This window comes from Oryctolagus cuniculus, chromosome 1 (genome assembly GCF_964237555.1).
Source record: "Oryctolagus cuniculus chromosome 1, mOryCun1.1, whole genome shotgun sequence".
Taxonomy (NCBI): Eukaryota; Metazoa; Chordata; class Mammalia; order Lagomorpha; family Leporidae; genus Oryctolagus; species Oryctolagus cuniculus.
This window is the reverse complement of record NC_091432.1, coordinates 226,429,055-226,456,661: the sequence shown is the minus strand read 5'-3', so window position 1 is coordinate 226,456,661 and position 27,607 is coordinate 226,429,055. Positions and strand designations below refer to the sequence as shown.

At 40.6% G+C, this 27,607-nt stretch overlaps 2 protein-coding genes and 1 pseudogene across 6 annotated transcripts in view; 1 reads left to right on the top strand and 2 right to left on the bottom strand.

The window, feature by feature from the left end:
* Window positions 1-27,607, bottom strand: part of LOC100357943 (olfactory receptor 1Q1) — a 227,287-nt gene that overhangs the window by 107,641 nt on the left and 92,039 nt on the right. The gene's annotated exons all lie outside the window — the stretch shown is intronic.
* Window positions 7,098-9,536, top strand: LOC100345888 (olfactory receptor 1J1). Its single transcript, XM_017350039.3, has one exon. It carries the CDS (start codon window positions 7,586-7,588, stop codon window positions 8,525-8,527), a length of 942 nt encoding a protein of 313 aa, XP_017205528.1. The 5' UTR covers window positions 7,098-7,585; the 3' UTR covers window positions 8,528-9,536.
* Window positions 14,655-17,789, bottom strand: LOC100346150 (olfactory receptor 1J21-like; annotated as a pseudogene).

Sequence of the window (27,607 nt, the reverse complement as noted above, 5' to 3'; positions counted from 1 at the left end):
TGGCCTGGGAAAGCAGTGGAGGATGGCCCAAGAGCTTGGACCCTTGCATCCACAAAGGAGACCAGGAAGAAGCTCCTGGCTTCAGATCAGCTCAGCTCCAGCCGTTGTGGCCATCTGGGGAGTGAACCAGCGGGTGGAAGACCTCTCTCTCTGTTTCTGCCTCTCTCTGTAACTCTTTCAAATAAATTAAATAAATTAAAAAAAAAAAGAATGACTGTGGGAGCTGGCACTGTGGTGTATGAGGTTAACCCTCCACCTGCAGGACTGCATCCCATATGGGTGCTGGTTTGTATGCTGGCTGCTCCTCTTCTGATCCATCTCCCTGCTAATGGCCTGGGAAGGTAGTGGGAGATGGTCCAAGTGCATGGGCCCCTGCACCCAAATGTGAGACCTGAAAGAACTTCCTGGCTCTTGGCTTCATATCAGCCCAGCTCCAGCTGTTGCGATGATTTAGGGAGTGACCCAGCAGGTGGGAGACCTTCCTCTCTGTGTCTCCCTCTGTCTGAAACTCTGCTTCTCAAATAAATAAATATTTTTAAAAAAAGAATGACTGTGTTGGCTATGTCAGCTCATAGATGTGAAAATTCTTAATAAATAAGAGACTATGCAAATAATAAAAATCCTTATTTATGTTCTCGAAGGAATTGACTATCTTTAGCATCCAGCCAATGTACATCTCCACTGGGGATGTGAAGAGAAGTGGGATAATTAGTCCCTAATTGTCTCTCACTAGTAACTTTGGCATTCATCCCTAGGGTTTCCCAACATGGCTAGTAAGGAGGGAGCGGCACCCTTGTCATCACCTTGGCGCTGATGAAGAGAGTGAGTCTCTCCCACATCAGGACTGAGCTCATGACTTATTTCCCTCTTCAGCTCCAAGTCTCTTGGAGAGAAATCGAGTGATTTGTTCTTAACATGGAGCTGACAGCATTTTAATATATCACTCACTAAGCTAGGTAAGGGCAGTGCTTGTAGATTCTGCTCAGTGGCATGCATGCTTGTGTGTGTGTGTGTGTGTGTGTGTGCACATGTGCCCATGCATTCACTAATGGTCTGCTACAAAATCTTCCACATGGTACATTTGTGCCAGGTATGCTTTGTATACATTTCTTTAAATTTATTTTTTATTTATTTGACAGAGTTGTAGACAGTGAGAGAGAGAGAGAGAGAGAGAGAGAGAGAGAGAGAAAGGTCTTCTTTCTGTTGGTTCACTCCCCAAATGGCCACTACGGCCGGTGTGCTGTGCCGATCCAAAGCCAGGAGCCAGGTGCTTCTCCCTGATCTTCCATGCGGGTGCAGGGCCCAAGCACTTGGGCCATCCTCCACTGCCCTCTCAGGCCACAGCAGAGAGCTGGACTGGAAGAGGAGCAACCAGGACTAGAACCCGGTGCCCATATGGGATGCCAGTGCCGCAGGCAGAGGATTAACCAAGTGAGCCATGGCACTGGCCCCCTTTGTATAACTTTTCAAATTATGTAGACACAATAATTGAAATTTTGGGGGGAGGTAGTTTATAGTTCCTTTCTAAGAAAATATTTGTCACAATTTTGTTAAATATGTACCCAGCATCCCAACTGTAAACACATCCAAACAGGTTTAAAGAACTTTTCCTCTTTGCAAACAGTTTGCCAAATATCTACATTTAATTCTCTGAGATGTCCTTTCAAAAATTTTATCCTGCATTCTGAGTTCATTTTCTTGCCTACATAATATTTCTTCCAATGGCTGTGCACCATAGTGGCCTTAACCTTTCCCTTGTTGCTGGAAACCAAGTGGTCCATCAGAAACTGGGGTCAGGGTCTCCACTGCCTTTGGAGCCCTGAGAAGTGAGTGACTTTATAGGCAACTGTCTTTATGAATCCAGAAGCTGGTATCCTAACTTCTCATTCACCTCCAATCTTCAAATCCCATATAGTGGTAGTAGGACACTGAGCAAGTTTCATTATCAGGTGCCAGAGTTCTCTCCAAGATGAGGCTCAAACCTCTATGTTGAAATGTTGTGGGAACAGTAATCCTACTCATAAGGTGTCTGGTGAAAATGAAGCATTCCATTGGATTTGATTAACAATGGGATCCTTTCTACAGCCCAGTCCTAAACTGGGAAGATGGTAAGTGTGTGCCCAGCGGCTGTAGCCCCTTCTTTCATCCTCCCTGTGAACTCCAACCCTCTCTGCTCCTCACTTTGTTGGCGGCAGCCAGTGCCTTTGTTCTGCTTTCCAAACTTGGTCCCCTCGGTGGACTGCTCTCAGCTGTTCCATCTCAGCGAGAGTGTTAGCCATGGAGTTCCCTCTCCCAGGAATGTTTACTTTGAAACCTAGCTTTCAGTTGGAAATTTAAAGTCTTTTTTCTTGCTAAAAGAAATTCAGGTATCAGCATCCTTTTGAGTATGGTGTTTTGGGAGGAATATGGAACATTCAATGTTGTTCTGGAAATCACACTAAATGGGTGTTTTTATGCTCCCTTGGGGGAAAAAAAAATTGAGCCAGATAACATGAAGAATCTCAAGAAATAGAGGGTTCTGTCACTCATTTTCCATAACTCATGAAGATTCTGGGGTTCAGTCTGTGTCCAATATTCTAGAATCTGTACAGAAGGTCATCAGCTTCCAATACTGAGCAGCAAACCGTCTTTCACTTGTTCAGTAAGATCTAATAGCAAAATATGCATAAATACTGTTTCTGCTTCCAGATATCATATGGAGCCAGTTGGCTACTTTACGTAGTCACTGCACGTTATCATTTGACATGATTTTTCATGGATTAAATTGCCTCATAATCACTCTCTTCAGCTGGGGATGTGAGGAAACCAAGCCTGTGGCTACACAGTTGCCTTTGAATCCAGTTGACAAAGAAATGGCGAGGACCTGGGACACCATCCTCTTGTTCCTGCGTATCTGCCTCTCACTTGATAGTGTGACTGGGTGCAAATGAGGCAGAAGCAGTTCTTGTCTCTTCTTTAGATAGGAGAGATTTATCAAGGCATGGATTCTGTGCTTGTTCAGCTGGCCTGAAGGCAGAGATTTGGTCAATATCACTGACTTTGGGGATTAATAATTTGCCCATTGGCTAAATCAATTGGCCAAAGTAGTTTCATTAAACTGACATTGTGGTTTTCTACTTACCACTCATTGAATTCTTTATTTAGTGGAGGGTTAAGTGTGTATTTATTAAAAAAAAAATTTAAAGTATGCCATTGTAAAAATAAAAGAAATATTTTTTAAAAAAGGAGGAAAAAGGGTGGGAGTGAGGGAGGGAGGGTAGGTGAGAAGTATCACTAGGCTCTTAAAACTGTATTTATGAAATACATGGAATTTGTTTCCTTTATATAAATACAAAATGATTTGCAAAAAAAAAAAAAACTATCAGTAAAAAGAATTCTGCTAGGAGAAAGAATAGCAACAAGGAAACCTTAAACTGACAAGGACGAATAGATAGAACCACACTGGTCTCCTAACAGTTATTATTCCAAGAGGTCATTCTTCTAAAGATGCAAATTTTCCCCAAATGTGTAGTGAATTAATAAAGCTGATGGATGTACCCACTTCTCCTCAGTTTGACATCCTTCTTCCTAGTGAACATACCTCATACTCTATACCTCACCCTTTTCAACAAATAGAATATCCCCTTACAGTGCTTCTTTCTTCATTTAAAACGATTTCTTAGTTTGTTTAGTGTTTCCTAAGTAAATAAATATATGGCCCCATGTACTTGCCATGGAGATTTAGCAAATATGAGGGTATTTCACAAAATTCTTAGAAAATGCATATTATCTCTTTTTTAAAAAAAGATTTATTTTATTTATTTGAGAGAGTTACAGAGAGAGGTAGAGACAGAGAGGTCTTCCATCCACTGGTTCACTCCCCAGATGGCTGCAACAGCCGAAGCTGTGCCAATCTGAAGCCAGGAGCCAGGAGCTTCTTCCTGGTCTCCCATGTGAATGCAGGGGCCCAAGGACAGGGGACATCTGCTGCTGCTTTCCCAGGCCATAGCAGAGAGCTGGATCAGAAGAGGGGCAGCCAGGACTTGAACCAGAGCCCATATAGGATGCCGGTGCTTCAGGCCAGGGCTTTAACCCGCTACACCACAGCACTGGCCCCAGAAAATGCATATTATTTCTTATTTCCATTCTTCCAAGAGCTTTGTGAAATACCATCACCTTGTCTCGTTGCTACACTTATTTCTGGCTTTTCAGACACACAACATAGAAAGTTACCACCACAGCCCAAGCTCCAGCCCACCCGTCCTGTTTTCCTTCCTCCCTCTCTCAGATTCTCACCATCACGAAGGGTTTTTCAATAACCTTTAACTTCTAACACACATACTTTTCTGTACCCATAAGTCATAATACTGTGTTCTTCAGTGTTTTCATGGATACATCACACTGTAAGCATAATTTTGTATCTACTTTAACTCAGAATTGATTTTAAATTTCTATGCATGTAAACATAGTGTGGAGCCCATTCCGTTTTACTGAAGGATAGAATCGTATGAAAAATTAACATTTATTTGTCTAATTCTTGACTCCTCGTCAATTAATTGCTTCAATTCTTCACTATTAGCAACAAAGCTGTTTCTTTGTGAGGAAGAGTGAGCATTTTCCCAGGCAGGTATGGAGAAAAATCACTACATCAAGATTAATAGAAATATTTAACTTTTTACCACATATTCAATAATATTTCATTGTTATTTTAATTTGCATTTCTTTTATCACTTAAAATTAAATCCTTTTTGGCTGGTGCCATGGCTCACTAGGCTAATCCTCCACCTTGCAGCGCTGGCACCCCAGGTTCTAGTCCCGGTCGGGACTAGATTCTGTCCCGGTTGCCCTCTTCCAGGCCAGCTCTCTGCTGTGGCCCGGGAGTGCAGTGGAGGATGGCCCAAGTCCTTGGGCCCTGCACCCGCATGGGAGACCAGGAGAAGCGCCTGGCTCCTGGCTTTGGATCGGCGTGGTGCGCCAGCTGTAGCACGCCGGCCGCAGAGGCCATTGGGGGGTGAACCAGTGGAAAGGGAAGACCTTTCTCTCTGTCTCTCTCTTCCACTGTCCACTCTGCCTGTCAAAAAAATAAATAAATAAAATTAAATCCTTTTAAAATTTGCTAATTGGCCATTTGGACTTCATTTTCTGCAACTTTCTAGTTCATATTGCTTGCCATATTTTATTGAGATTTTCATCTTTTCCCTCTCAATTAATAGGATTTTTATGTATTCTGAATATGAATATTTTATTGCTTTGTGCTATTACAAATTATCCCATTCGCAGCTTGCCTCTTTATAGTTTTGTCGTGGTGGTTGTTATAGAAACTTAACCTTAATATAATTAAACTTAGAATTTTCATTTGTTATTCTCAGGGGAGATAGTTAAGAAGTGTATTGCTACTATAAAATCATAAATATAAACTATGCCATTTTCTTCTATTGGTGCTGAAATTTTGCTTCTCAACCTAAGGCTGCTAATCCCTCTGGCACTTTTTATGTTATCATGTGAGGTAGGTATGTGATGATACTTTTCTGCTGTGGGTGGCCCACAGCCTCAGCACCATTCATTGAAGAGCACATCCTTTGTTTCACTGACTTGTAATACCACCCTGTCAATTAAAAAATCCTCATTATAAGCCTGTTTCTAGGCTCTTTATTGTCCTCTGTTGATTAATTGGTTTATCTTTGTAAAAATATAGTATTTGTTGTAAACACTGTAGCTTTATAATAAGTGTTGTGGTGAACTCCTACCTTCTTAAAAATATCTAAAATTTTTTCAAGCTTTTTCATATTGAGTTAAGAAATAGATATTTCATAAACTATTATAGTGTCACTGTGAAGATTAGAATTCCTGTTAAAATTACTTTGGGTTTTCAGATTGTAGTTCTTTGTGTTACCGTGTGACAATCGGTATTGTTAGGATGACTTCAGATTCTTGAACTAGGCTTAATGTAAGTTTTTTAATGAAGTTGTCATATTAGATTTCCTTGAATGTGACATTTATTATTTGATCAACAAATTTATATTGTGCATACGTTAATTGTCTATAACAGATCCTGGATCTATAGCCAATGAATAATTAGAAATAATCATGAAATATGTAGCTCAGCAGGGGATACAGAATTAAACAGGTCATTAACACAAGATTTTGAAGGGGAATGAGATTTATGCCATAATTGATGAATGGATAAAGGAAATGTGGTTCATACATATAATGAGTACTATTCAGCAATAAAAAATGACCAGGTTTTGCCATTTGCAACAATATGGATTGAACTGAAGGTCATTAAGTTGAGTGAAACAAGCCAAGCACAGAAAGACAGGAACTGCATGATCTTATTCATATGTGGAATCTAAACAAGGTGAGCTCATCAACGTTGACAGTAGAATGGTGGTTTCCAGACACTGGACAGAGTCAAGGAGTGAGGGATGAGGAAAGGTTTTCTTTTTTCTTTGTTGATCATGTAATTTGGAGATATGACAAAGGAAATGAGTCTCTAAAAATTCCCTATAGAAGTTTTGTTTAATTTAGAGAATGAAAAGGACATAGTTAACATCAATACCTTCCATATTCTGCTTCTACCTGCGTTAATTTGAATTTAGAAGTGATTGAATGCAGCAGGTCTTATATACATGACTACACATTCTAATTTTGTGAGTTCACAGAATCCTGATACTTGCAAATAAATTCATTGTAACCCTTGGATATGGGACTGTTGCCCACACTTATTTTTCTTTCTTTTATGGATCCCCATCTTCCCTCCTCCTCCTATTCTTATTTTTCTTTTAATTTTTTCAATGACATTTTTTCATTTACTTTATAATCACAAGGTTAACTCTCCATTAAATAAAAAAATACAACAAGTAGTAAGTGGATTACATTTTGTGGCTAGATATAGTTAGATGCAAGTAAGAAGTTCCAGTATTCTACTGCACAAAGGGTAACTACAGATAATGGCTATGTACTATATATTTTTTCTTTTAAAGAAAAACTAGAAAAAATGTTTTTACCATAAAGAAATGCTAAATGATTGCTTAGATGTATTTACCCTTTTTGGACATTACATGTATGTATATATATATATGTATGTATATTTAAAACATCACATGATACCCCCTAAACACATATACCCCTTATGTGTCAGAAAAATTAATAAATAATCTCTTGGCTTCCACAGAACAAATTCTGGAGTCAAAACACTGAGGTGCCTCCTATGTGTTCCACTGTAAGACTGCTTCAGTTATCCTGTCTTCAGAGTAGAGTTGGTACAGTACCTACCTAGTTCAGATATTTAAGACTAATGAATCAGCTACTACAATAAGCCATTAGAACAATGTTCAAGGAAAGATTTAGTAAACATTAACTGTTAATATTATCATTTACAGAAACTTGGACCAGATTGAGAAAGAAAGTGGCTGCATATCCTAGACCTGCATTTTTTTTTCCTATCACATTTGCAGTGAAATATGTGAGAAAATATGGATAAATACACCACCATAGTCTAAAGCATCTCTCTATTATCCTGTACACAATCATCATTTCTCATCCTGAAACAGTCTACATTTCTCCTTCAACTTCCAGCACAGCCGCCTTCATCTGATACACGAGTATGAGGCCTGAGAACCAGAGCAATGGATTCGAATTCCTCCTCCTGGGGCTCCCCATCCGGCCAGAGCAGCGGGGAGTGATCTTTGCCCTGTTCCTGGGTGTGTACCTGACCACAGTGCTGGGGAACCTGCTCATCATCCTGCTCATCAGGCTGGACTCCCGCCTCCACACCCCCATGTACTTCCTCCTCAGCCACTTGGCCTTCACTGACATTGCCTTCTCGTCGGTCACTGTGCCAAAGATGCTGCTGAGCATGCACACCCAACACCTTGCCATCCCCTATAAGGGCTGCATTTCACAGACATATTTTTTCATATTCTTTGCTGACTTAGATAGTTTCCTTATCACTTCAATGGCCTATGACAGATATGTGGCCATCTGTCACCCTCTGCATTATGCAACCATCATGAGTCAGAGCCTTTGTATCACGCTCGTCGCTGGGGCCTGGGTCATTGCTTACGCATGCGCTCTTCTGCATACCCTCCTTCTGGCCCGGCTTTCCTTCTGCGTTCACCACATTATCCCCCACTTTTTCTGTGACCTTGGTGTGCTGCTCAAGTTGTCTTGCTCAGACACCTCCCTCAACCAGCTGGTGATCTTCACTGCAGGGTTGATGGCCATTATACTTCCGTTCCTATGCATTCTGGCTTCTTATGTGCGTATTGGGATCGCCATCCTCCGGGTTCCCGCCACCCAGGGCGTCTGTAAAGCCTTGTCCACCTGTGGATCCCACCTCTCAGTGGTGACTCTCTATTATGGCACAATTATTGGTCTCTACTTTCTTCCCTCATCCAGCAACGCCAATGACAACAACATAATTGCTTCTGTGATATACACAGTGGTCACGCCCATGTTGAACCCCTTCATTTATAGCCTGAGAAATAAAGACATGAAAGGGGCTTTAAGAAAACTCTTGAGAAAGAAAACCCATCCTCCCAAATGATACTTAGCTTTCATTAGAGCAGCCACATGATCCTGTTTTCTTAATAACATAAATACAAATTATTGAAAATATAGCTTACTTGTCTTCCTTCTACAACTGTCACTCTGAAATGCCTTTCTGATATCTTACACCTGTTCCGAGGTATATAAAGTCAGATTATAAAAAATAATTTATTTACTTGAGAGACAGAGCTTCCACCTACTGGCTCACTCCCCCTGTGGTCCAATAGGTGTGTCTGGGCTATGCCAAAGCCAGGAGCCAGATGCTAAATCTAGGTGGTCTACATGGGTGGCAGGGACTCAACTACCAAGCCATCGCCTGCTGCCTCCAAGAGTGCACATTTACAGGAAGTTAGAATCAGGAACAGAGCTTGCACTCAAATCCAGGCACCTTCATATGGAATGCAGGTGTCTCAACCAATGTCTTAATCACTAGACCAAATGCCTGCTCCAGGGTAGATTTTATAGAACTTCATTTGCTCTTTTCTTGGACAACAAGATTAGAAAATTGTTTGAGGGTGCTATGTTGCTTAGACTCATATTAATTAAATGGAAGCCATCAGGAGTGGTTTTCACCCAAACTCTAAAATTGTTATAAAATTGTGTTTGGCCTTTCACACCCCCATTTCCAAAGAATTTTCCACTTTTGTGGAGATGTGGCTTACATAGAGAAATCAATTAACAACAGATGCTGGCGAGGATGTGGGGAAAAAGGAACACTAACCCACTGTTGGTGTGAATGCAAACTGGTCAAGCCACTATGGAAGTCAGTTTGGAGATCGCTCAGAAACCTGGATATAGCCCTACCATACAACCCAGCCATCCCACTCCTTTGAATTTACCCAAAGGAAATTAAATTGACAAATAAAAGATCTGTCTGCACCTCAATGTTTATTGCAGCCCAATTCACAATAGCTAAAACTGGAATAAACCTGAATGCCTGTGGGGAGCAACCCGGACTGGACTGAGTTACTGGAATTAAGACTTATTCTATGCAAATGAATCTTGATGTGAATGGAAGGGGAGAGGGAGTGGGAAAGGGGAGGGTGGTGGGTGGGAGGGACGGTATGGGGGGGAAAGCCATTGTAACCCATGAGACGTACTTTGGAAATTTATATTCATTAAATAAAAGATAAAAATAAATAAATAAATAAATAAAATGAACTAGCTCAAAAAAAAAAAAAAGACTTATTCTATGCATCTGCTCTCCCACAATATGGCGCTGAGAAGGGAGAAACAGCTTCTACACAGCTGCCTCCAGTTCAACCAATAAACTGTGGGACCTGCTCCTGATTGGAGGAGAGCAGCGTACTTGGCGTGTGGGCAGCCGAGTTGGGATTGGTGGAAGAGGACTATAAAGGAGGAGAGAGACGGCATGCACCAGGAACATCTAAGGGGAACATCCAGCTGAAGGAACACCTGTGCAGCCCCCGAGAGAGCCGGCCGGCGGTGTGCCGCTCCCCCGCGGAAGTGGGGAATGTGGCAGGGGGAACCTCCCTTCCACGGAGGTGGAAGGGTCGGTAGCCAACCCGGGAAGAACCAGCAGCAAACCCGGGGAGGGCCGAGCAGACAAAAGAACAGCGCAGGGTCCTGTGTCGTTCCTCCACGAAGACGGGGAGCGACATAATGGTGCCGTGACTCGGATAGGAAACTTAGGAGGGAAGAAACGGGAAGAAATGGGAAAATATCAGAGATAGAGACTAGCAAACAGCCTAGGGAAAAGCCGGACGAAAAAGGTGCTGGAAGAAGCTATTGAAAGCCTAGGCATAGACTCGGATACGGACTACGGGGGGAAGCTGGGAGAAATCTCTAAGATCGAAAGCGAAAGTGAAAGCTAGAACAAACAGATTTGGATACGGACTGTGGGGAGAAGCCAGGAGAAATGAGGGAGGAATATTGTTGGAAGAAAACTTAGGGAAATATACCGGGTAGAGAAAAATGTTAGGGAAATTGAAGCCGTGGGGGACAGGCCGAGGCGGAAACGTAAGCCAGTTTGGAATTCTTTAAGTCAGCCCAGGGGGCAAAAGGCGAAAATCTGGAACCAGAGGCAGAGACGTGGGCCGCCAGGTTGGAATCCGTCAGATTAGCCCGCGGAGCAAAGGACGGGAAGCCAGACCGAAAGGCGCAGATGCGTGAGCTAGGTTGAATTTGCCAGGTTAGCCCGGGGAACTTAGATTGAATGCTAGTGGCGGAAACGTGAGCTGAGGCTGTGTGACTCACGGAGGCTGTCGCGCGCAGAGAGAGCTTGCGGGGCACAAGTAGATAGGGAATGCTGGGCTAGTGCGAGGCCGTGGTGCGGGCGCGAAGCCAGGAAGCCGTGCAGATGAGAGAAGCTGGCTGAAGCGGCTCAGAGCCGGGAAGCCGCTGAGAAGCAGCCTCGGGGCGGGCGCCGGGAAGCCGCAGGGATAAGAGAAACAGAAGTTTAGAAGTAAAATGAGAGAAATAGGAATGCTGGTAGATAGAAGTAAAATAGGAGAAATAGGAATGCCCGGAGATAGGGAAATAGAGAAAAATAAGGCCTCCCCTCAACATGGCAATGAGAGAGCTTGGATTCGGTCTGCCTGATTAGGGAGGTGGTGAGCACCTGTGGGCGGCTAGCAGTTTATGCGCCGCAGGTCACCAAAGACAGGCACGAATTAACATCAATAAGTCTCCCCACAATACCGCAATGAGAAGGCTTGGATTCGGTCTGCCTGATTAGTAAGGCGGTAAGCACCAGCAGGCAGCTCGACCAGAGTGTGAGCTGCAGGTCACCGAAGACAGGCACGTCATCAACACCAATAAGTCTCCCCACAATACGGCAATGAGAAGGCTTGGATTCGGTTTGCCTGATTGTTAGGACTTGTAAGCACCTGCAGGCAGTTCTAGCAGAGTAGAGCATGAGCTGCAGGGCACCGAACACAGGCACGCATCAGCGCCTAAAAACCTCCTCACAACATGGCGAAGAGAGGACCCGGATTCGGTTTGCCTGATTGATAGGACTTGTAAGCACCTGTGGGTAACTCTAGCAAGCAGAGCAGAGTGTGTGCCGTGGGACACCGAAGACAGGCGCGTATCAATGCCAAAAAAATAAAAAGAAAGGGGGATCTGTGGGGAGCAACCCGGACTGGACTGAGTTACTGGAATTAAGACTTATTCTATGCATCTGCTCTCCCACAATATGGCGCTGAGAAGGGAGAAACAGCTTCTACACAGCTGCCTCCAGTTCAACCAATAAACTGTGGGACCTGCTCCTGATTGGAGGAGAGCAGCGTACTCGGCATGTGGGTAGCAGAGTTGGGATTGGCGGAAGAGGACTATAAAGGAGGAGAGAGACGGCATGCACCAGGAACATCTAAGGGGAACATCCAGCTGAAGGAACACCTGTGCAGCCCCCGAGAGAGCCGGCCGGTGGTGTGCCGCTCCCCCGCGGAAGTGGGGAATGTGGCAGAGGGAACCGCCCTTCCACGGAGGTGGAAGGGTCGGTAGCCAACCCGGGAAGAACCAGCAGCAAACCCGGGGAGGGCCGAGCAGACAAAAGAACAGCGCAGGGTCCTGTGTCGTTCCTCCACGGAGAGGGGGAGCGACAAATGCCCATCAACAGAAGACTGGATGAAGAAATTATGGGATATGTACTCTACAGAATACTATACAAGAGGGGCTGGAGCTGTGGCTCACTTGGTTAATCCTCCACCTGCGGCGCCAGCATCCCATGTGGGCACCGGGTTCTAGTCCTGGCTGCTCCCCTTCTAGTCCAGCTCTCTGCTGTGGCCTGGGAAGGCAGTGGAGGATGGCCCAAGTGTTTGGGTACCTGCACCAGCATGGGAGACCAGGAAGAAGCACCTGGCTCCTGGCTTCGGATTGGCGCAGCACCATACGTTGCAGCTGTTTGGGGAGTAAACCAATGGAAGGAAGAACTTTCTCTCAGTCTCTCTCTCTCACTGTCTATCTGTCAAAATTAAAAATTAAAAAAAAAGAATACTATACAAGAGTAAAAAAAAATGAAATCCAGTCATCTGCAACAAAATGGAGGAATCTGGAAAACATCATGCTGAGTAAAATGAGCCAGTCTCACAGGGACGAATATCATATGTTCTCCCTGATCAGTGAAAACTAACTGAGTGCCTAAAAAGAAACCTATTGAAGCGAAATGGACACTATGAGAAACAATGTCTTAATCAGCCCTTGTCCTGATTGTCAAGGAACAACTTACTATTTTATTCCTTTTAGTGTTTTTTGTTCTACTTAATACCATTGGTTGAACTCTTTAATTAACACACAGTTATTCTTAGGTGTTTAACTGAAAAGTGATCCCTGTTAAATATAAGAGTGGGAATAGGAGAGCAAGGAGATGTACAGTTCGGCACATGCTCAATCGGACTTACCCATAATGGTAGAGCTAGAAATGTGCCAGGGGATTCCAATTCAATCCCATCAAGGGACTAAATGCCATCTTACTTGTTAAAGTGATCAGTTTAAGTTAATAATTGATCAAAAAGATAGGATTAAGTGTCAAAGGGATTACATAAATAAGACCAATGTCTGCAAATAATAATTGATAGAATTAAAAAGTAGAGAATGATCCTACATGGGAAGCAGGATACACAGCAGATTCATAGAATGGCAAATGCCCTAAACAGCACTCTGGCCTCAGAATCAGCCCTTAGGCATTCAGATCTGGGTAAAAAGCCCATGAGAGTTTCTCAGGCATGGAAAGCCAAGACACTGTTGCTTTGATTCCCAGGTTGGTTTTCTAACGTGTAAATGGCTTTTCACTATGTGGTAACTCAGGCACCAGGCTCAACTACCTTTGAGGGCAACAACTAATCTGTTTCCAGAACATTTAAGATGAGACCCACGGGATTCTTTGAATTCCCAGCCGAGAAATCACACACACTCTCTCTATTAGGGAGGACACGTCTCCTAGCCACACCTAGACCGGAAGAGAACATAGCAGCTGCTGCCCAGGGTCAACACCACAGGTCATGAGATTTGAATGGAGAACCAGCCATTTTTGTCACAAATAGCTAACAAAAGTTGCCATATACCAGACTTGCAAAACATTAGTCTGTTAATACCAGGTGATAAGAATTTTCATCCTCTGGGGACAAAGGTTTAAATTAGTATAACTCTATTATATTTATGGGCTATTTTAGAGCAGTTTAAGTATATAGAATGTATTATAGTTGAATGAATATTGATAGGGTGTTATTAACTAAAGTCTACAGTTTACATTGGAGTCCATGCTGTGCTATGTAGCTTTGTTTCTTCCTGGTTTTGCCAAATGCTTAGTGACATGTATCCATGGTTACAGCATCAATCAGAATAGTTTCTCAGTCCTAAAACATCTCCCTTGCTTCATCTATTCAACCCTCCTCTTCCTCTGCTTCAGACCCTTAGGAATCACTGATCTTTTTGTTATCTCAATGGTTTTGCCTTTTCTGGGATGTCATATAGTTAAGATCAGATAGTATGTAGCCTTTTCACATTGGCTTCTTAGTATAGTGATTTTAGGGGGAAAAATAGCAGTGATAGTTAAGTTGAACATACACATGCCCTACAATCCAGTAATTCTTATGTGTATATAATTTACAAGTCTCTTTTATATATACACTGGATGCATGTAAAAATGTTCATAGCAGCATTGCTCATTGTTCACAATGCTGATGGAACAAACTGGTGCTGAACATAGAACAGAAGAAGTGTGCTATATTCTCACAGTAGGATGCTATATTATGATTTTCACATTGACAATATTAGGCAGCAAAAGCAATGATCCCAGAATAAATGTAGTATTATTATTTATATGCAGTTCTAGAATAGGTAAAATTGAAGGATCAATATAGAAATACTAAATATTAAGAGAATATTAAGGATTTTTAAGAGGAAAGATGATAAAATTGAGGAGGAAACAGAAGGAAATTTAATAGTATTGTTAGTTTTCTATTATGTAAGCCTGAAAATTATTATTTAAAATATGATCCTATATCACATTAACATACACATACACACAGTATAAAGACATATCCAGTTAAATGTTTTATTTGCCATTTTATTTGAATGCTATTTTCATATTTTTAATATTAAAGTTTAATTTCAGTAAAATGTAAAAATATTGCTCAAGTTTGAAAAATATTCAAGTGGTTGGTAGGTCTCGAGATTTGAACGCATATATACAATATCTTGAACACTACTTCCACTACATATGGCTAGCTTAGTGGCACAGGACTGGCTACCAACCCTCTCTCAATCTGAATTCCTTCCTTCATACCGATTACTAGGAACAAGTGAAATAACGGAAATGGAAACATCTGTCACAGTGATCAGCATACAGCAAAGAAGGTAGCTACCTGTGTCTTGAGCAGAGATATTCCCTCAAGAGCTAGAGACAGAACTGTACCATTTTAGGTGGACACATGGGCACTGTTCACGTAGCTGGATATTTTTTCAGCTAAAGTAAAATCTAGCTGTGTGGGAGTCTTGTCTGAAGTCAGTGCAGATTGCCTCGACTTCTTGCCACTCCTCAGCCCACATCCTGGAAGGCTGAGCCCCGCTAGCAGAATGGACTGATTACCCGTAATTGCATCACCACACAGAAAGCCACGTTAACGCCCACTCTCACTGCCATGCTGTATACCCAGTTGACCTTTGCAGGACCTCAAGAGATCCAATCAAGTCTCTGAACCAACTCTGTCTGGACCATTGCCCCAGCCTCCTACAGAAAACCATCTCACTTCAATTTGTGATTAATCCCACTCAATTTGAGAAGGAAAAAAGTTTTGTGCCTAGTTATTATCATACTATGAACATTTAAAAAAAAACAGTGGAGCAATGGATAGGAAATTTTAAACAAAAAAATCTCTAATTAAGGCTACTAACAAAATTCCAAATGTTTCGTGGAATTAAACACAGAATAAAATTATGAACCTACAAGAAGAAATATTTTTGTCTTAAGAATGGCTTATCAAAGTGTTTTAACTATCCAAAGAAATTAAGAGTTGTGTGTATGTAAAACTTTAAAATTCTTGGAGGACAAGTCATGCTGAATGAAAAGTGTAATAACAATAGAACGGGAGAGTTACACAGGTATGTTTGTAAAACCCTTTCCCGAGTTGCTCTAAACATCACTAACGTAATTAAACTAAGTCCAGGAGGAAACATAGGCTCAAGAAAGAGTACTGCATCGACATTCGCTAAGAAACTGCAGTTCACAGAGGGGGTGCATGCAGGGGGCTGAGGTTGTACAAGTCCAGGCAGAGGACGTGGAACAGAAGGCCCATCATGGTGAGAATCTTCTCCCTCTGCTAAATACATTACCTAGAGCTCCTTTCATGTCCTGATTCCTCAGACTATAGATAAAAGCATTTAGCATGGGTGTGACCAGACTATACAACACAGCCACAATGACATCCTTGTCACTAGTGGTACTAGATGAGGAGAAAAAGTACAGTCCAATAATTGCTCCATAGTACAGAGAAACCACAGAGAGGTGAGAGCCACACGTGGAAAAGGCTTTGCAGATCCCCTTGATGGAAGGCGTTCTCAGGATGGTGGCCCCAATGTAGCCGTAAGACACCAGAATGCATATGAATGGCAAAGTAATGACCACAGTTCCCACAGTGAGGATGACCAGCTCACTGACACTGGTGTCTGAGCTGTACAGCTTCAGTAAGGCAGAGAGGTCACAGAAGAAATGAGGGAGAGTGTTGACTCTGCAGAAAGAGAGCCGGGCTAGAAGGTGGGTGTGTAAGAGGGCAGTAGCAAAGGCTAAGACCCAAGACACAATTACTAGCAGGAAACAGAGACTCAGACTCAGGATGGTGGTGTAGTGCAGGGGGTGACAGATGGCCACATACCTGTCGTAGGCCATGGAGGTGAGAAGGAAGCTGTCGAGACCCCAAACAATAAGAAAAAAAACTCCTGGGAGATGCACCCAACATGAGATGGATTGACTGTGTGTGTGCATATTCTTGAGCATCTTAGGAACAGTGACTGATGATAAGGACATGTCAGAGAAGGCCAAGTGGCTGAGGAAGAAGTACATGGGGGTGTGGAGCGGGAGTCCAGCCTGATGAGTAGGATGATGAACAGGTTCCCCAGCACCATAGTCAGGTACACACCCAGGAACAGGGCATAGTACATGTCTTGGTCCTCTGGCCGGATGGGGAGCCCCAGGAGCAGGAATTCAGACACACTGCTCTGATTATCCCTTCTCATGGTCTTCTTTTCTTTTGTTGGAAAAGAAGAAATGGAGATGTGAAAATATGAGAAATGATTATGAGCATTGTATAAAGAAAGCACAGCTTTGAATTAGCAGTCCATTTTAGCCAGAACGTCTCCAGCTTTTTGCCTCACCACTGGACTAGTGATGGTCTACTGGAAGGATGTCATTGGTCCACCAAGAAATCAGCACGTAATTCAGAGAAACCCGGAGGCATCGGAACGATTATCAGATCAGTCCAGGAGTTCATGGTGGAAATGTGAGATTAAGAAGTGAGGGTGCAAGGGCGAGTCAACAACTAGCTGTTAGATACACACACAGAGCATCTCTAGTTAACAGTCTGTTGGACTCTCTTGCTCTCCGTGCTGAAACGTGCTTTGGCTAATGCTCTGTTCCTGTGGATAGGATAAGACAAAAGAGAATCCAGTGGGCTTCTTTGGACTTCCAGACTATCAGGATCTGGAAACTTGGTGGAAATGCCCTGTCCAGCAGGTCAAGGCAACGGGATCAATGTCATGAATCTGTTTCAGAAACATAAAATATTGAGTGACATTCATTGTAAGATAGTCATCAGTTTTTCCTTTAGGAAGATTTCTTGCCACTCAAATTATCAGTCTACATCACACTTTCTAAAGGGATTGTCCTTGAAATATGGATAAAAGGTCTCTTCAAAATCTCACCTTCTGTATTCTCACCTAAAAAAATAAATAATGTTTATTCAAGTCCTCAGAACACCAGGAAATGTCTGGTGTTTCAGTTGCATCTTGAATCCACCAGGAAGTTCTTGGTCTATCTAGTATAAACAATCAATAGGGTTTCCTTTTCCACAGCTTGCAGTTCCTAACCTAGGTTCCATGCCAGTGATTCTTTGTTGATATTTTTCCCATCAAAGGGCACCAGTTTGTGTCCTGGCTGCTCCACTTCCGATCCAGCTCTCTGCTATAACCTGGGAAAGCAGTGTAAGGTGCCCCAAGTGCATGGGCCCCTGCACCCATGTGGGAGACCCAGAAAAAGTTTCTGGCTTCAGATCGGCACAGCTCCAGCGTTTGTGGCCACTGGAGGAGTGAATCAGTGGATGGAGGACCTCTCTTTGTCTCCATCTCTCTCTGTAAATACCTCTCAAATAAAAATAAAAATTTTTAAATATTTACTTTTTATACTTCTAATCCTATCATTTCTCTGTTTTTCTCCTTCAGGTCTTAGACCTACCCTTGTGAACAATCACAAGAAAGAACAGGGAACGAAAACATCATGGTCTACTGGAAAAACAATCCATCTTCTATACAAAGACTTGTTCAGTCTTTGTCTTTGAGAACTGGAGAGATGTCTCTCTAAATGACTCATCATTCATTTGGGGACTAACTGAAATTCACATTAATGCGCCAATTCTCCCAACATGACTAAAATCATCTATAAAATCTGTACATTCTTTAGGCTCCAACATTAAAAATCCTATTAAGGTAATATTATCACCTAAGATGAATTCCACATTCAATTTTTTTTATTTTTTATTATTTTATTTTATTTAATGAACATAAATTTCCAAAGTACAGCTTATGGATTACAATAGCTTCCCCCCACCATAACTTCCCTCCCACCCACAACGCTCCCCTCTCCCACTCCCTCTCCCCTTCCATTCACATCAAGATTAATTTTCAATTATCTTTATATACAGAAGATCAGTTTAGCATATATTAAGTAAAGATTTCCACAGTTTGCACCCACACAGAAACAACAAAGTGTAAAATACTATTTGAGTACTAGTTATAGCATTGATTAAACACCTAAGAGTAATTGTGTATTAATTACAGAGTTCAACCAATAGTTTTAAGTAGAACATAAAAAATTACTAAAAGGGTAAAGTATTAAGTTCTTTTTTTTCTTTTCTTTTTCTTTCTTTTTGTTTGTTATATAGTTTTTTTTATTTAATAAATGTGAATTTACAAAGTGCAACTTTTGTATTGTTGTGGCTTCCCCCCCCCAACCTCCCTCCCTCCTGTGGCCCTCCCCTCTCCCATTCCCTCTCCCATCCTGCCCTTCATCGAGTTTCATTTTCAATTACTTTCACAAAAGTGCAACTTTTGTATTGTTGTGGCTTCCCCCCACAACCTCCCTCCCTCCCGAGGCCCTCCCCTCCCCCATCCCGCCCTTCATCACGTTTCATTTTCAATTACCTTCATATACTGAAGATCAACTTAGTATATACTAAGCCAGGATTTCAACAGGCTGCACTCACACAACCGAACCAGGTATAGGGTATTGTTCGACTAGTAGTGTTGTTTTTAATTTTCATAGTTAAACACATTAAGGACAGAGAACCTACGTGGGGAGCATGTACCTATCCAAAAAAGGACTGATGTCCAGAATATATCAGCAACTTAAAAATTCAATATATGTTCCTAAATCTATATATTTACAATGCATGAAATTTGTTCTTATTATATAAAAAATAAAAAATTCAACCATTAAAAACCAACCGAATCAGTTAAAAAATGGTAAATGACCTCAATAGACAGTTCTCAAAAGAAAAAATAGAAATAGTCAACAAATATATGAAAAAATGCTCAACATCACTACCCACTAGGGAAATGCAAATCAAAATCACAAGGAGATAGCACCTCACTCTTGTCAGAAATTCTAAAATAAAAAACAGAAAGTAACAAATGCTGGTGACGATATAGAGTAAGGGGAACACTTACACACTGTTAGTTGGAATGCAAACTAGTCCAGCCACTGTGGAAAGCAGTGTGAGATTTCTTTAAGAAATAGAAATAGACTTGCCATACGATCTGGAAATCCCATGGTGTATATACTCAGAAGACATGCATACATTATATGAAAGAGATACCTGCAACCACATGTTTATAGCAACACCATTCACAATAGCTAAAATATGGAATCAACCTAGGTGACTATCATCAAATGAATGGATAAAGAAAATGTGGTATATATACACAAAAAAGAATGGAATTCTACTGTTTGTATCAAAATGGAAACAACTAGAGGCCATCAAGTTGTATGAAATAAGCTGGACACAGAAAGGCAAATAGCAGATGTTCTCCCTTCTATGTGGAAGCTAAAACTTAAAAAGAAAATAATAATAAAAAAGCAAAGACCTGTATAAGTATTGTTGCAAATATAGTTTTGCCAACCTATTTTATATCTTTATCAAATGAATGGTTAAGAATATTACATCTCTATCATTTTAATGATCTGTGATTACTTTAAAATTTACTATGTATTGCTTCTTGGCCTTTTGGCTAAGATCAAGTGTAAAATTTACTGTGTTTAGGTGAAATGGTCATCTTTCCATTTAACTATTGGTTATAGTCCTTGCCTATATTCCCACTAAATTAGAATCTTTTTTGCTTTTTACCTTTTTACCTTTTACTCTTTATTTGATGGAGAATTAAGCCACTGACAAGAAAGAAAGAAAGAAAGGGGGGGGGAGGGAGGGAGGGAAAGGAGAGAGAGAGATGGATTGAGGGAGGGAGGGGAAGGGAAAGGGAGGGGAGGGCAGGGAAGACAGAGTAGAAGGAGGGGGGAGTGAGAGAGAGGGAGGGAAAAATCAATTATATTCTCAGAATTCTATTTATGAACTATAAAATAACCTTGAATGTAAATGGACTAAGTTCTCCAGTTGAAAGATACAGACTAGCTGAATAGATTAAAAAAAGAGACCCATCTATCATCTATATGCTGCCTACATGAAACATACTTCACCAATAATAATATATACAAACTGTATATGTGGAAAGTAGAAAAAGATATTCCATGCAAACGGAATTGAAAATGAGCAGGAGTAGCTAATATTCATATCAGACAAAATAGAATTTAGATATAAATTGTTAAGAGACAAAGATGTTCATTATGTAATGATTAAGGGATCAATTCAACAAGAAGATGTGACTATAGTAAACATGTATGCACCCAATACTAGGGCACCCAGTTTTATAAAACAAATATTATGGATGTAAAGGAAGACATAAGTTCCAATCAATACTAATGGATGACTTCAGCACCCCACTTTTACTAGTGGACAAATCATCCCAAGGAAAAAAATCAAGAAACAACAGAAGGATTCCAAGATGGCAGAATAAGGAGGCAAATTACTGCTCTAGTCTAGGGGAAGATAGTTTTAAAAAAGCAGAGAGAGTGCAATCTCAGGGGAGGGTTAGGGAGAAAACTGCAGAGGAAACTCCACACAAATTAGAGGGACCCTGTGGATCTACATGGAGGGTGTGGGTGTGGATGTGCACAACTCAGGACCCCTGCAGCTGAGAGCCTCACCACCAGCTTTGGAGTGAGGTGAGACCAGACTGCCGCAGCCCAAGCTACTGGCAATAAAGCTGTGGGAAGAACCTGGCATGAGTCCAGCTTGGAGTCCTGTGGGAGACAATGTACCTGCCAACCTATAGGGAAAAAAATGGGGATACATGTCTCTCTACTTGACCACCCAGTACCAGCATCCTGTAACTAGCTAGGAGAGTAGTTACTATGACGAAGCAGAAGTATTAAGCAAGACCCCTACCTTATACTTTATACAAAAATCCACTCAAAATGGATCAAAGGCCTAAGTCTACAACCCAATAACATCAAATTGTTAGAGAACACTGGGGAAACCCTGAAAGACATTGACATAGGCAAAGAGTTCTTGGAAAATACCCCAGAGGCACAGTCAACCAAAGTCAAAATTGACAAAGGGGGTTACATCAAATTGAGAAGCTTTTGCACTGCAAAAGGAAGACTCAGCAAAGTGAAGAGGCAATCAACAGAATGGGAGAAATTATTTGCAAACTATACAACTGAAAAGGATTAATACCCATAATACATAAAGAGCTCAAGAAATTCAACAATAAAGCAACCCAGTTAAGAAATGGGCAAAGGATTAAGCAGAAATTTTTCAAAGAGGAAATCCTATTGGCCAACAGACACATGAAAAAATGTTCAGGATCACTAGCCATCAGGGAAATGCAAATCAGAACCACAATGAGGTTTCACCTCAACCCAGTTAGAATGGCTCTCATACAAAAATCAACAAATAACAAATGCTGGTGAGGATGTGGGAAAAAGGTACCCTAATCCAACATTGGTGGGAATGCAAACTGGTACAGCCACTGCGGAATACACTGTACAGATACCTCAGAAATCTGAATATAGATCTACCACATGACCCAGCCATCCCATTCCTGGGAATTTACTCAAGGGAAATGAAATCAGTATATGAAAGAGTTATCTGTACCCCCATGTTTATTGCAGCTCAATTCACAATAGCTAAGATATAAAATCAATCCAAATGTCTATCAAATGAAGACTGGATAAAGAAATCATTAGATGTGTACTACATGGAACAACACAGTGGTTCAAAAAATGAAATCCTGTCATTTGCAACAAGATGGATGAAATTGAAAAACATCATACTTAGTGAAATAAGCCAGTCCCAAAATGACAAATGCCATATGTTCTCCCTGATCTGTGATAACTAACAGAGCACCATAAAGGTAATTTGTAGAAGTGAAATTGACACTTTGAGATGTGATGACTTTGAACAGTCCTTTTCTCAACTGTTGAAGAACAACGTTTTTTCCATAATGTTTGTTGAACTCTTTGCTTAGTATATAGTTATTCTTATGTGTATAAAATTAATTGAAAGTAGATCTTAGTAAAAAATAATAATGGGAATAGGAGAGGGAGGAGGAAGAAGGGTGCAAGTGCAGGTTGGGGGGTGAGTTCAGTGGGAAGAATCACTATGTTCCTAAAGTTGTATTTATGAAATACATGAAGTTTGTATACCTTAAATAAAAGGCTTCTTGGGGTAGAAGAAAGATACAACAGAGCTAATCTATACTACAAATCAAGTGTCCCTAACAAATATCTACAGAACATTTCATTCCAAAGCTGAAGAATACACATTCTTTTCATCAGTGCAAACATTCTCAGGGATAGACCATATACACAGCCATAAAACAAGTCTCAACAAATTCAAAGAAATTGAAGTCATTATCAGGTATCCTTTCTGACCACAATGCAATGAAGGTGGAAACTAACAAAAGAAACCCCAAAAATTATACAAACACCTGGAGACTGAACAACAAGCTCCTGAAAGAACAGTGGGTCATAGAAGAATTCAAAAGGGAAATCAAAAATTCCTTGAAATGAAGAAAATGAAAACAACATATCCAAACTGACCAGTGATGTTCAGCATTTTTCATATACTTACTTGTCATTTGTGTATCCTCTTCTGAGAATTGTTTGTTCAGATCCTTCACCCATTTTAAAATTAGATTATTTGGGTTTTGGCCATTGACTTATTTGAGTTCTTTACATATTTTTTAAACTAATACCTTATTAGATAAATATGTTGTCCTATTTTTTAGTTTATTCTCCTACATTATTGATTGTTTCTGTTGCTGTACAGATTCTTTTAGTTTAATGTAATCACATTTGTCTACTTTTGCTGTTATTTCCCATAATTTGGGGTGTTCTTAAAAATCTTTGCTGACACCAATGTCTGAAAGTATTTTCCCTGTGTTTTATTCTAGTTTTTTTCATAGTTTCAAGCCTTACATTTAGATCTTTGATTCATTTTCTTGAGATAACATCTTTAAAATATTTATTTGAAAGGCAGAATTACAGAGAGAGTAGAGGCCAGACAGACAGGAGAGAGAGACAGAGAGACAGGGAGACAGGGAGACAGAGAGGCAGGGAGACAGGGAGACAGAGAGGCAGAGAGAGAGAGAGAAAGAGAGAGAGAGGGAGGAGGGGGGGTCTTCCATCCATTGGTTCACTCCCCAAATGGCCACAAATACCAGAGCTGGGCCAGGTTGATGCCAGGAGCCAGAAACTCTAACTGGTCTCTCACGTGGGAGCCCTTAATTGAATCATTATTTGCCCAGAGATGTGAGCCATCTTCCACTGCTTTCCCAGGTACTTTAGTAGGGAACTGGTTTGGAAGTGGAGAAGTCAGGATGTGAACCAGTGCCCATATGGGATGCTGGCACTGCAGGCAGTGGCTTAACCTGCTGTGTCACAGCACTGGCCCCAGATAACATATTTTTAATTTACATCTTACTAGCCATCCCACTCCTGGGGATTTATCCAAACCAAAAGAAATCAGCATATTAAAGAGTTATCCATACCCTCAATTCACTGCAGTGCAATTCACAATAGCTAAGATATGGAGTCAACCCAGATATCTGTCAACTGTTGAGTAGATAAAGAAATTATGGTATATATACACTATGGAGTACCACTCAGCTATGAACAAAATAAAATCATGTCTTTCGCAATAAAATGGATACAACTGGAAACCATTATATTTAGTGAAATAAGCCAGTCCCCAAAAGACAAATACCATATGTTTTCCCTGGTCCACGGTACCTAATATGTACCTAAAATGTAATGTATTGGAGTGAAATGGGCATTTTGAGATAATTTACAGCCCTTGTTTATTTGGTTGAAGAACAGTGTTTTTTCCTTATACTATTTGCTGAACTCTTTTACTTAGCGCAGAATTAACTTTATGATCACTAAGTAAACTCAAAACAGATGAAGAGTGGGAACGGGAAGGGGAGGAGGAAGAAGTATTGGAGAATGTGCAGGTGGGAGGGACGGGGGTGAAGCATCATTATGTTCCTAAATTTGTAAATATGAAATACATGAACCTTGTATAACTTAAATAAAATTTTTAACAAAATTTATATCTTAGTCAAAGGCTTAATTGCTCTAGTAAATAAAGAGTTCAACAAATAAAAAGTAAAAAGACTGTAGTCCAGCAGGAAACTAGAAAAGAGCTATAAACAGTAACCAGATGAAAGATTTTCAACTTCCTTTATGTAAATATTAAAATAGTCACAAAATCATTGAAACTATAGTGGTCTATAATTCCCGTGAATTCATTTGACAAAGATTTGAAACAATTTAACAAAACATGGCATTTGCACATAAATAGATACACTTGAATATTTCTTTTTCTGGGTCTTATTTTTAATTTTGGTAAAGGCCGGTTTCCTTCTTTTGTATACGTACTCATATATCTACTTTTCCCACGACCATTTATTAAACAGGCTTTCCTTTCTCTAATGTATATTCTTATTGCCTGTGTCAAAAACAGATTGGCTATAGATGTGGATTTACTTCTAACTTTATTCTGTTTTCCTTGGTTTATGTATCTGCTTTTATGCCAGTATCATGCTGTTTTAGTTACTTTAGCTTTGGAGTATGCCTTGAAATCAGGTATTATGCCATTGGTTGAACTCTTTACTTAACAGAACTATGCATAGGTATTTTAATCCAATTGAAAATTGAGCTCTATAAAAAATAAAGAGTGGGAATAAGAGAGGAAGGATATGTGGAAATGTACAGTTTGGCATACATTCCCACAGACTTACCCCTAACAGTAAAGCTAAAAACTTGCCATGGGACTCCAAATCCCATTAAGTTGGCAGGTCCCAATGCCATCTTACTAGTTAAAGTGATCATTTTAAGTACCTAACTGATCATAAAGATAGGAATAAGTGTCAAAGGGATCACATAAATAAGACCAAGTATTGGGTAATAACAATAGATAGAATTTAAAAGGAGAGAATGATCCAACATTGGAAACAGGCCACACAGCAGACTCATAGAATGACAAATGCCCCAAACAGCCCTCTGGCCTCAGAACTACCTCTTAAGGCATTCAGATCTGACTAAAAAGCCCATGAAAGCATTTCAGGCATGGAAAACCAAGACACTGTGGCAAAAAAATGAAAGAAAGGGCCATCAAAGAAGGAGGTACCTTTCTCTGAAGGGAGGAGAGAATTTCCACTTTGATTATGGCCCTTTCTAAATACTGATGGAGTCTGTGGACTCCAAAACCTTCCATAGCCTTGGCAGCTTATGACAAGAGTCTCAAGTGATCACTGACATCATAAATAAGAGTGTCAATTGTTAAATCAACAATAGGAGTCACTGTGTACTTGCTCCCCATTGTAGGACCTCTGTCCTTAATGAGTTGTACTATGAGAATTATGGTAAAATTTGTCTTCAAACTGTTCTTTATACTTTGTGTGTGTGGGCGCAAACTGTTGAAATCTTTACTTAGTATAGAGTTGGTCTTCAGTATATAAAGATAATTAAAAATTAATCTTAAGTCGGCGCCACAGTTCACTAGGCTAATCCTCCACCTTGCGGCGCCGGCACACCGGGTTCTGTCCTGGTTGCCCCTCTCCCAGGCCAGCTCTCTGCTGTGGCCAGGGAGTGCAGTGGAGGATGGCCCAAGTGCTTGGGCCCTGCACCCCATGGGAGACCAGGATAAGTACCTGGCTCCTGCCATCGGACCAGCGCGGTGCTCTGGCCGCAGCATGCCAGCCGCGGCAGCCATTGGAGGGTGGACCAACGGCAAAGGAAGACCTTTCTCTGTCTCTCTCTCTCTCACTGTCCACTCTGCCTGTCAAAAAAAAAAAAAGAATCTTAATGAAGAATGGAATAGGAGAGAGAGTAGGAGGTCGGATGGGAGTAGGGGTGGGAGGGCAGGTATGGGGAGAAGAATCACTATATTCCAAAAGCGGTATCTATGAAATTTATATTAAATAAAAGCTTTCAAAAAAAAAAAAAAAAGAAAGAAATCAGGTATTGTAAAATACTTCCAGCTTTGGTTTTTGTTTTTGTTTTTGTTTTTTTTGTTTTTGTTTTTGTTTTTTTTTTTGCCCAGGATTTTTCTATTCAGAGTCTTTTGTGTTTCCCATACATGTTTTAGGGGCACTTTTTAAAATTTCTGTGAGAATGTCATTTATATTTTGAAATCAACCTCACTGAATCTGTAGATCAATTTGGAAATTCTAATATTAATTCTTCTAATCTATGAACATGGAACGTCTCTTAATTTGTTTATGTCCACTTTAATTTCTTTCTCAGTGTTTAGTAGCTTTCATTGTAGGGGATCGTTCATTTTCTTAGTAAAATTTGCTCCTGGTAGTTTTTTGTTGCTGATGATTTTGTTAATGTTTTAGTAGCTATTTGAATGGAACTGCTTGATTTCTTTCTCAACAATTTCGCTATTGGTGTATTTAAAACTTTGTTGGTTTTGTGTGTTGATTTTGTATCCTGCAACCTTACTGAATTCACTTATCAGTTCTAACAGTTTTTTGTATAGTCTCTATGTTTTCCTGTATACAAAATCATGTCATTTATAAACACAAATAATTTGACCTCCTCCTTTTCTACAGGAATGTGGTTTTTTCTCTTGCCTATTGCTCTGGCTATAACATCTACCATAGTAAATAAGAATGGTGAATGGACATCTTTGTCTTGTGCCAGATCATGGAGGAAGTATTCAGTCTTTCCCTATTCTCTATGACATGGGCAGTGGGTTTGTCATATACAGCTCCTACTGTGTTGAGGTATTCCTTCTATATACATAACTATTTGAAGATTGTTTTTAATCATGAAGGGTTCTTGAATTTTATCAGATGCTTTTCTGCATTTGTTGAGATGGTCACATGGCTTTCATTCTTTATTCTATAGATATGATGTATCATATGTATGATGTATATTGTTTTGCATATGTTGAAGCATTCCTGCATCCTGCGACAAATCCCACATTGTCATGGTGAGTGATCTTTTTGCTATGTTGTTGGATTTTATGTGCTGTTGTATTTGATTTGCTAGTATTTTATTGAGAAATGTATGTTGATCAGGGAGATTGGCATGTAGTTCATATGTGTGTATGTCCTTGTCTGGCTTTGATATCAGGCTAATGCTGACCTCATGGAAGGAATTTGGAAGGGCTTCCCCCCTTTCAATAATTTGGAATAGTTTGAGAAAAATTAACCTTAGTTTTCTTAGGAGCTTTCGTAAAATGCAGCAGTAAAGACATCCAGTCCTGGGCTTTTCTTTCTT

Coding starts and splice junctions, on each gene's coding strand:
- LOC100345888 (XM_017350039.3), top strand. CDS start 7,586: ATGAGGCCTGAGAACCAGAGCAATGGATTCGAATTCCTCCTCCTGGGG.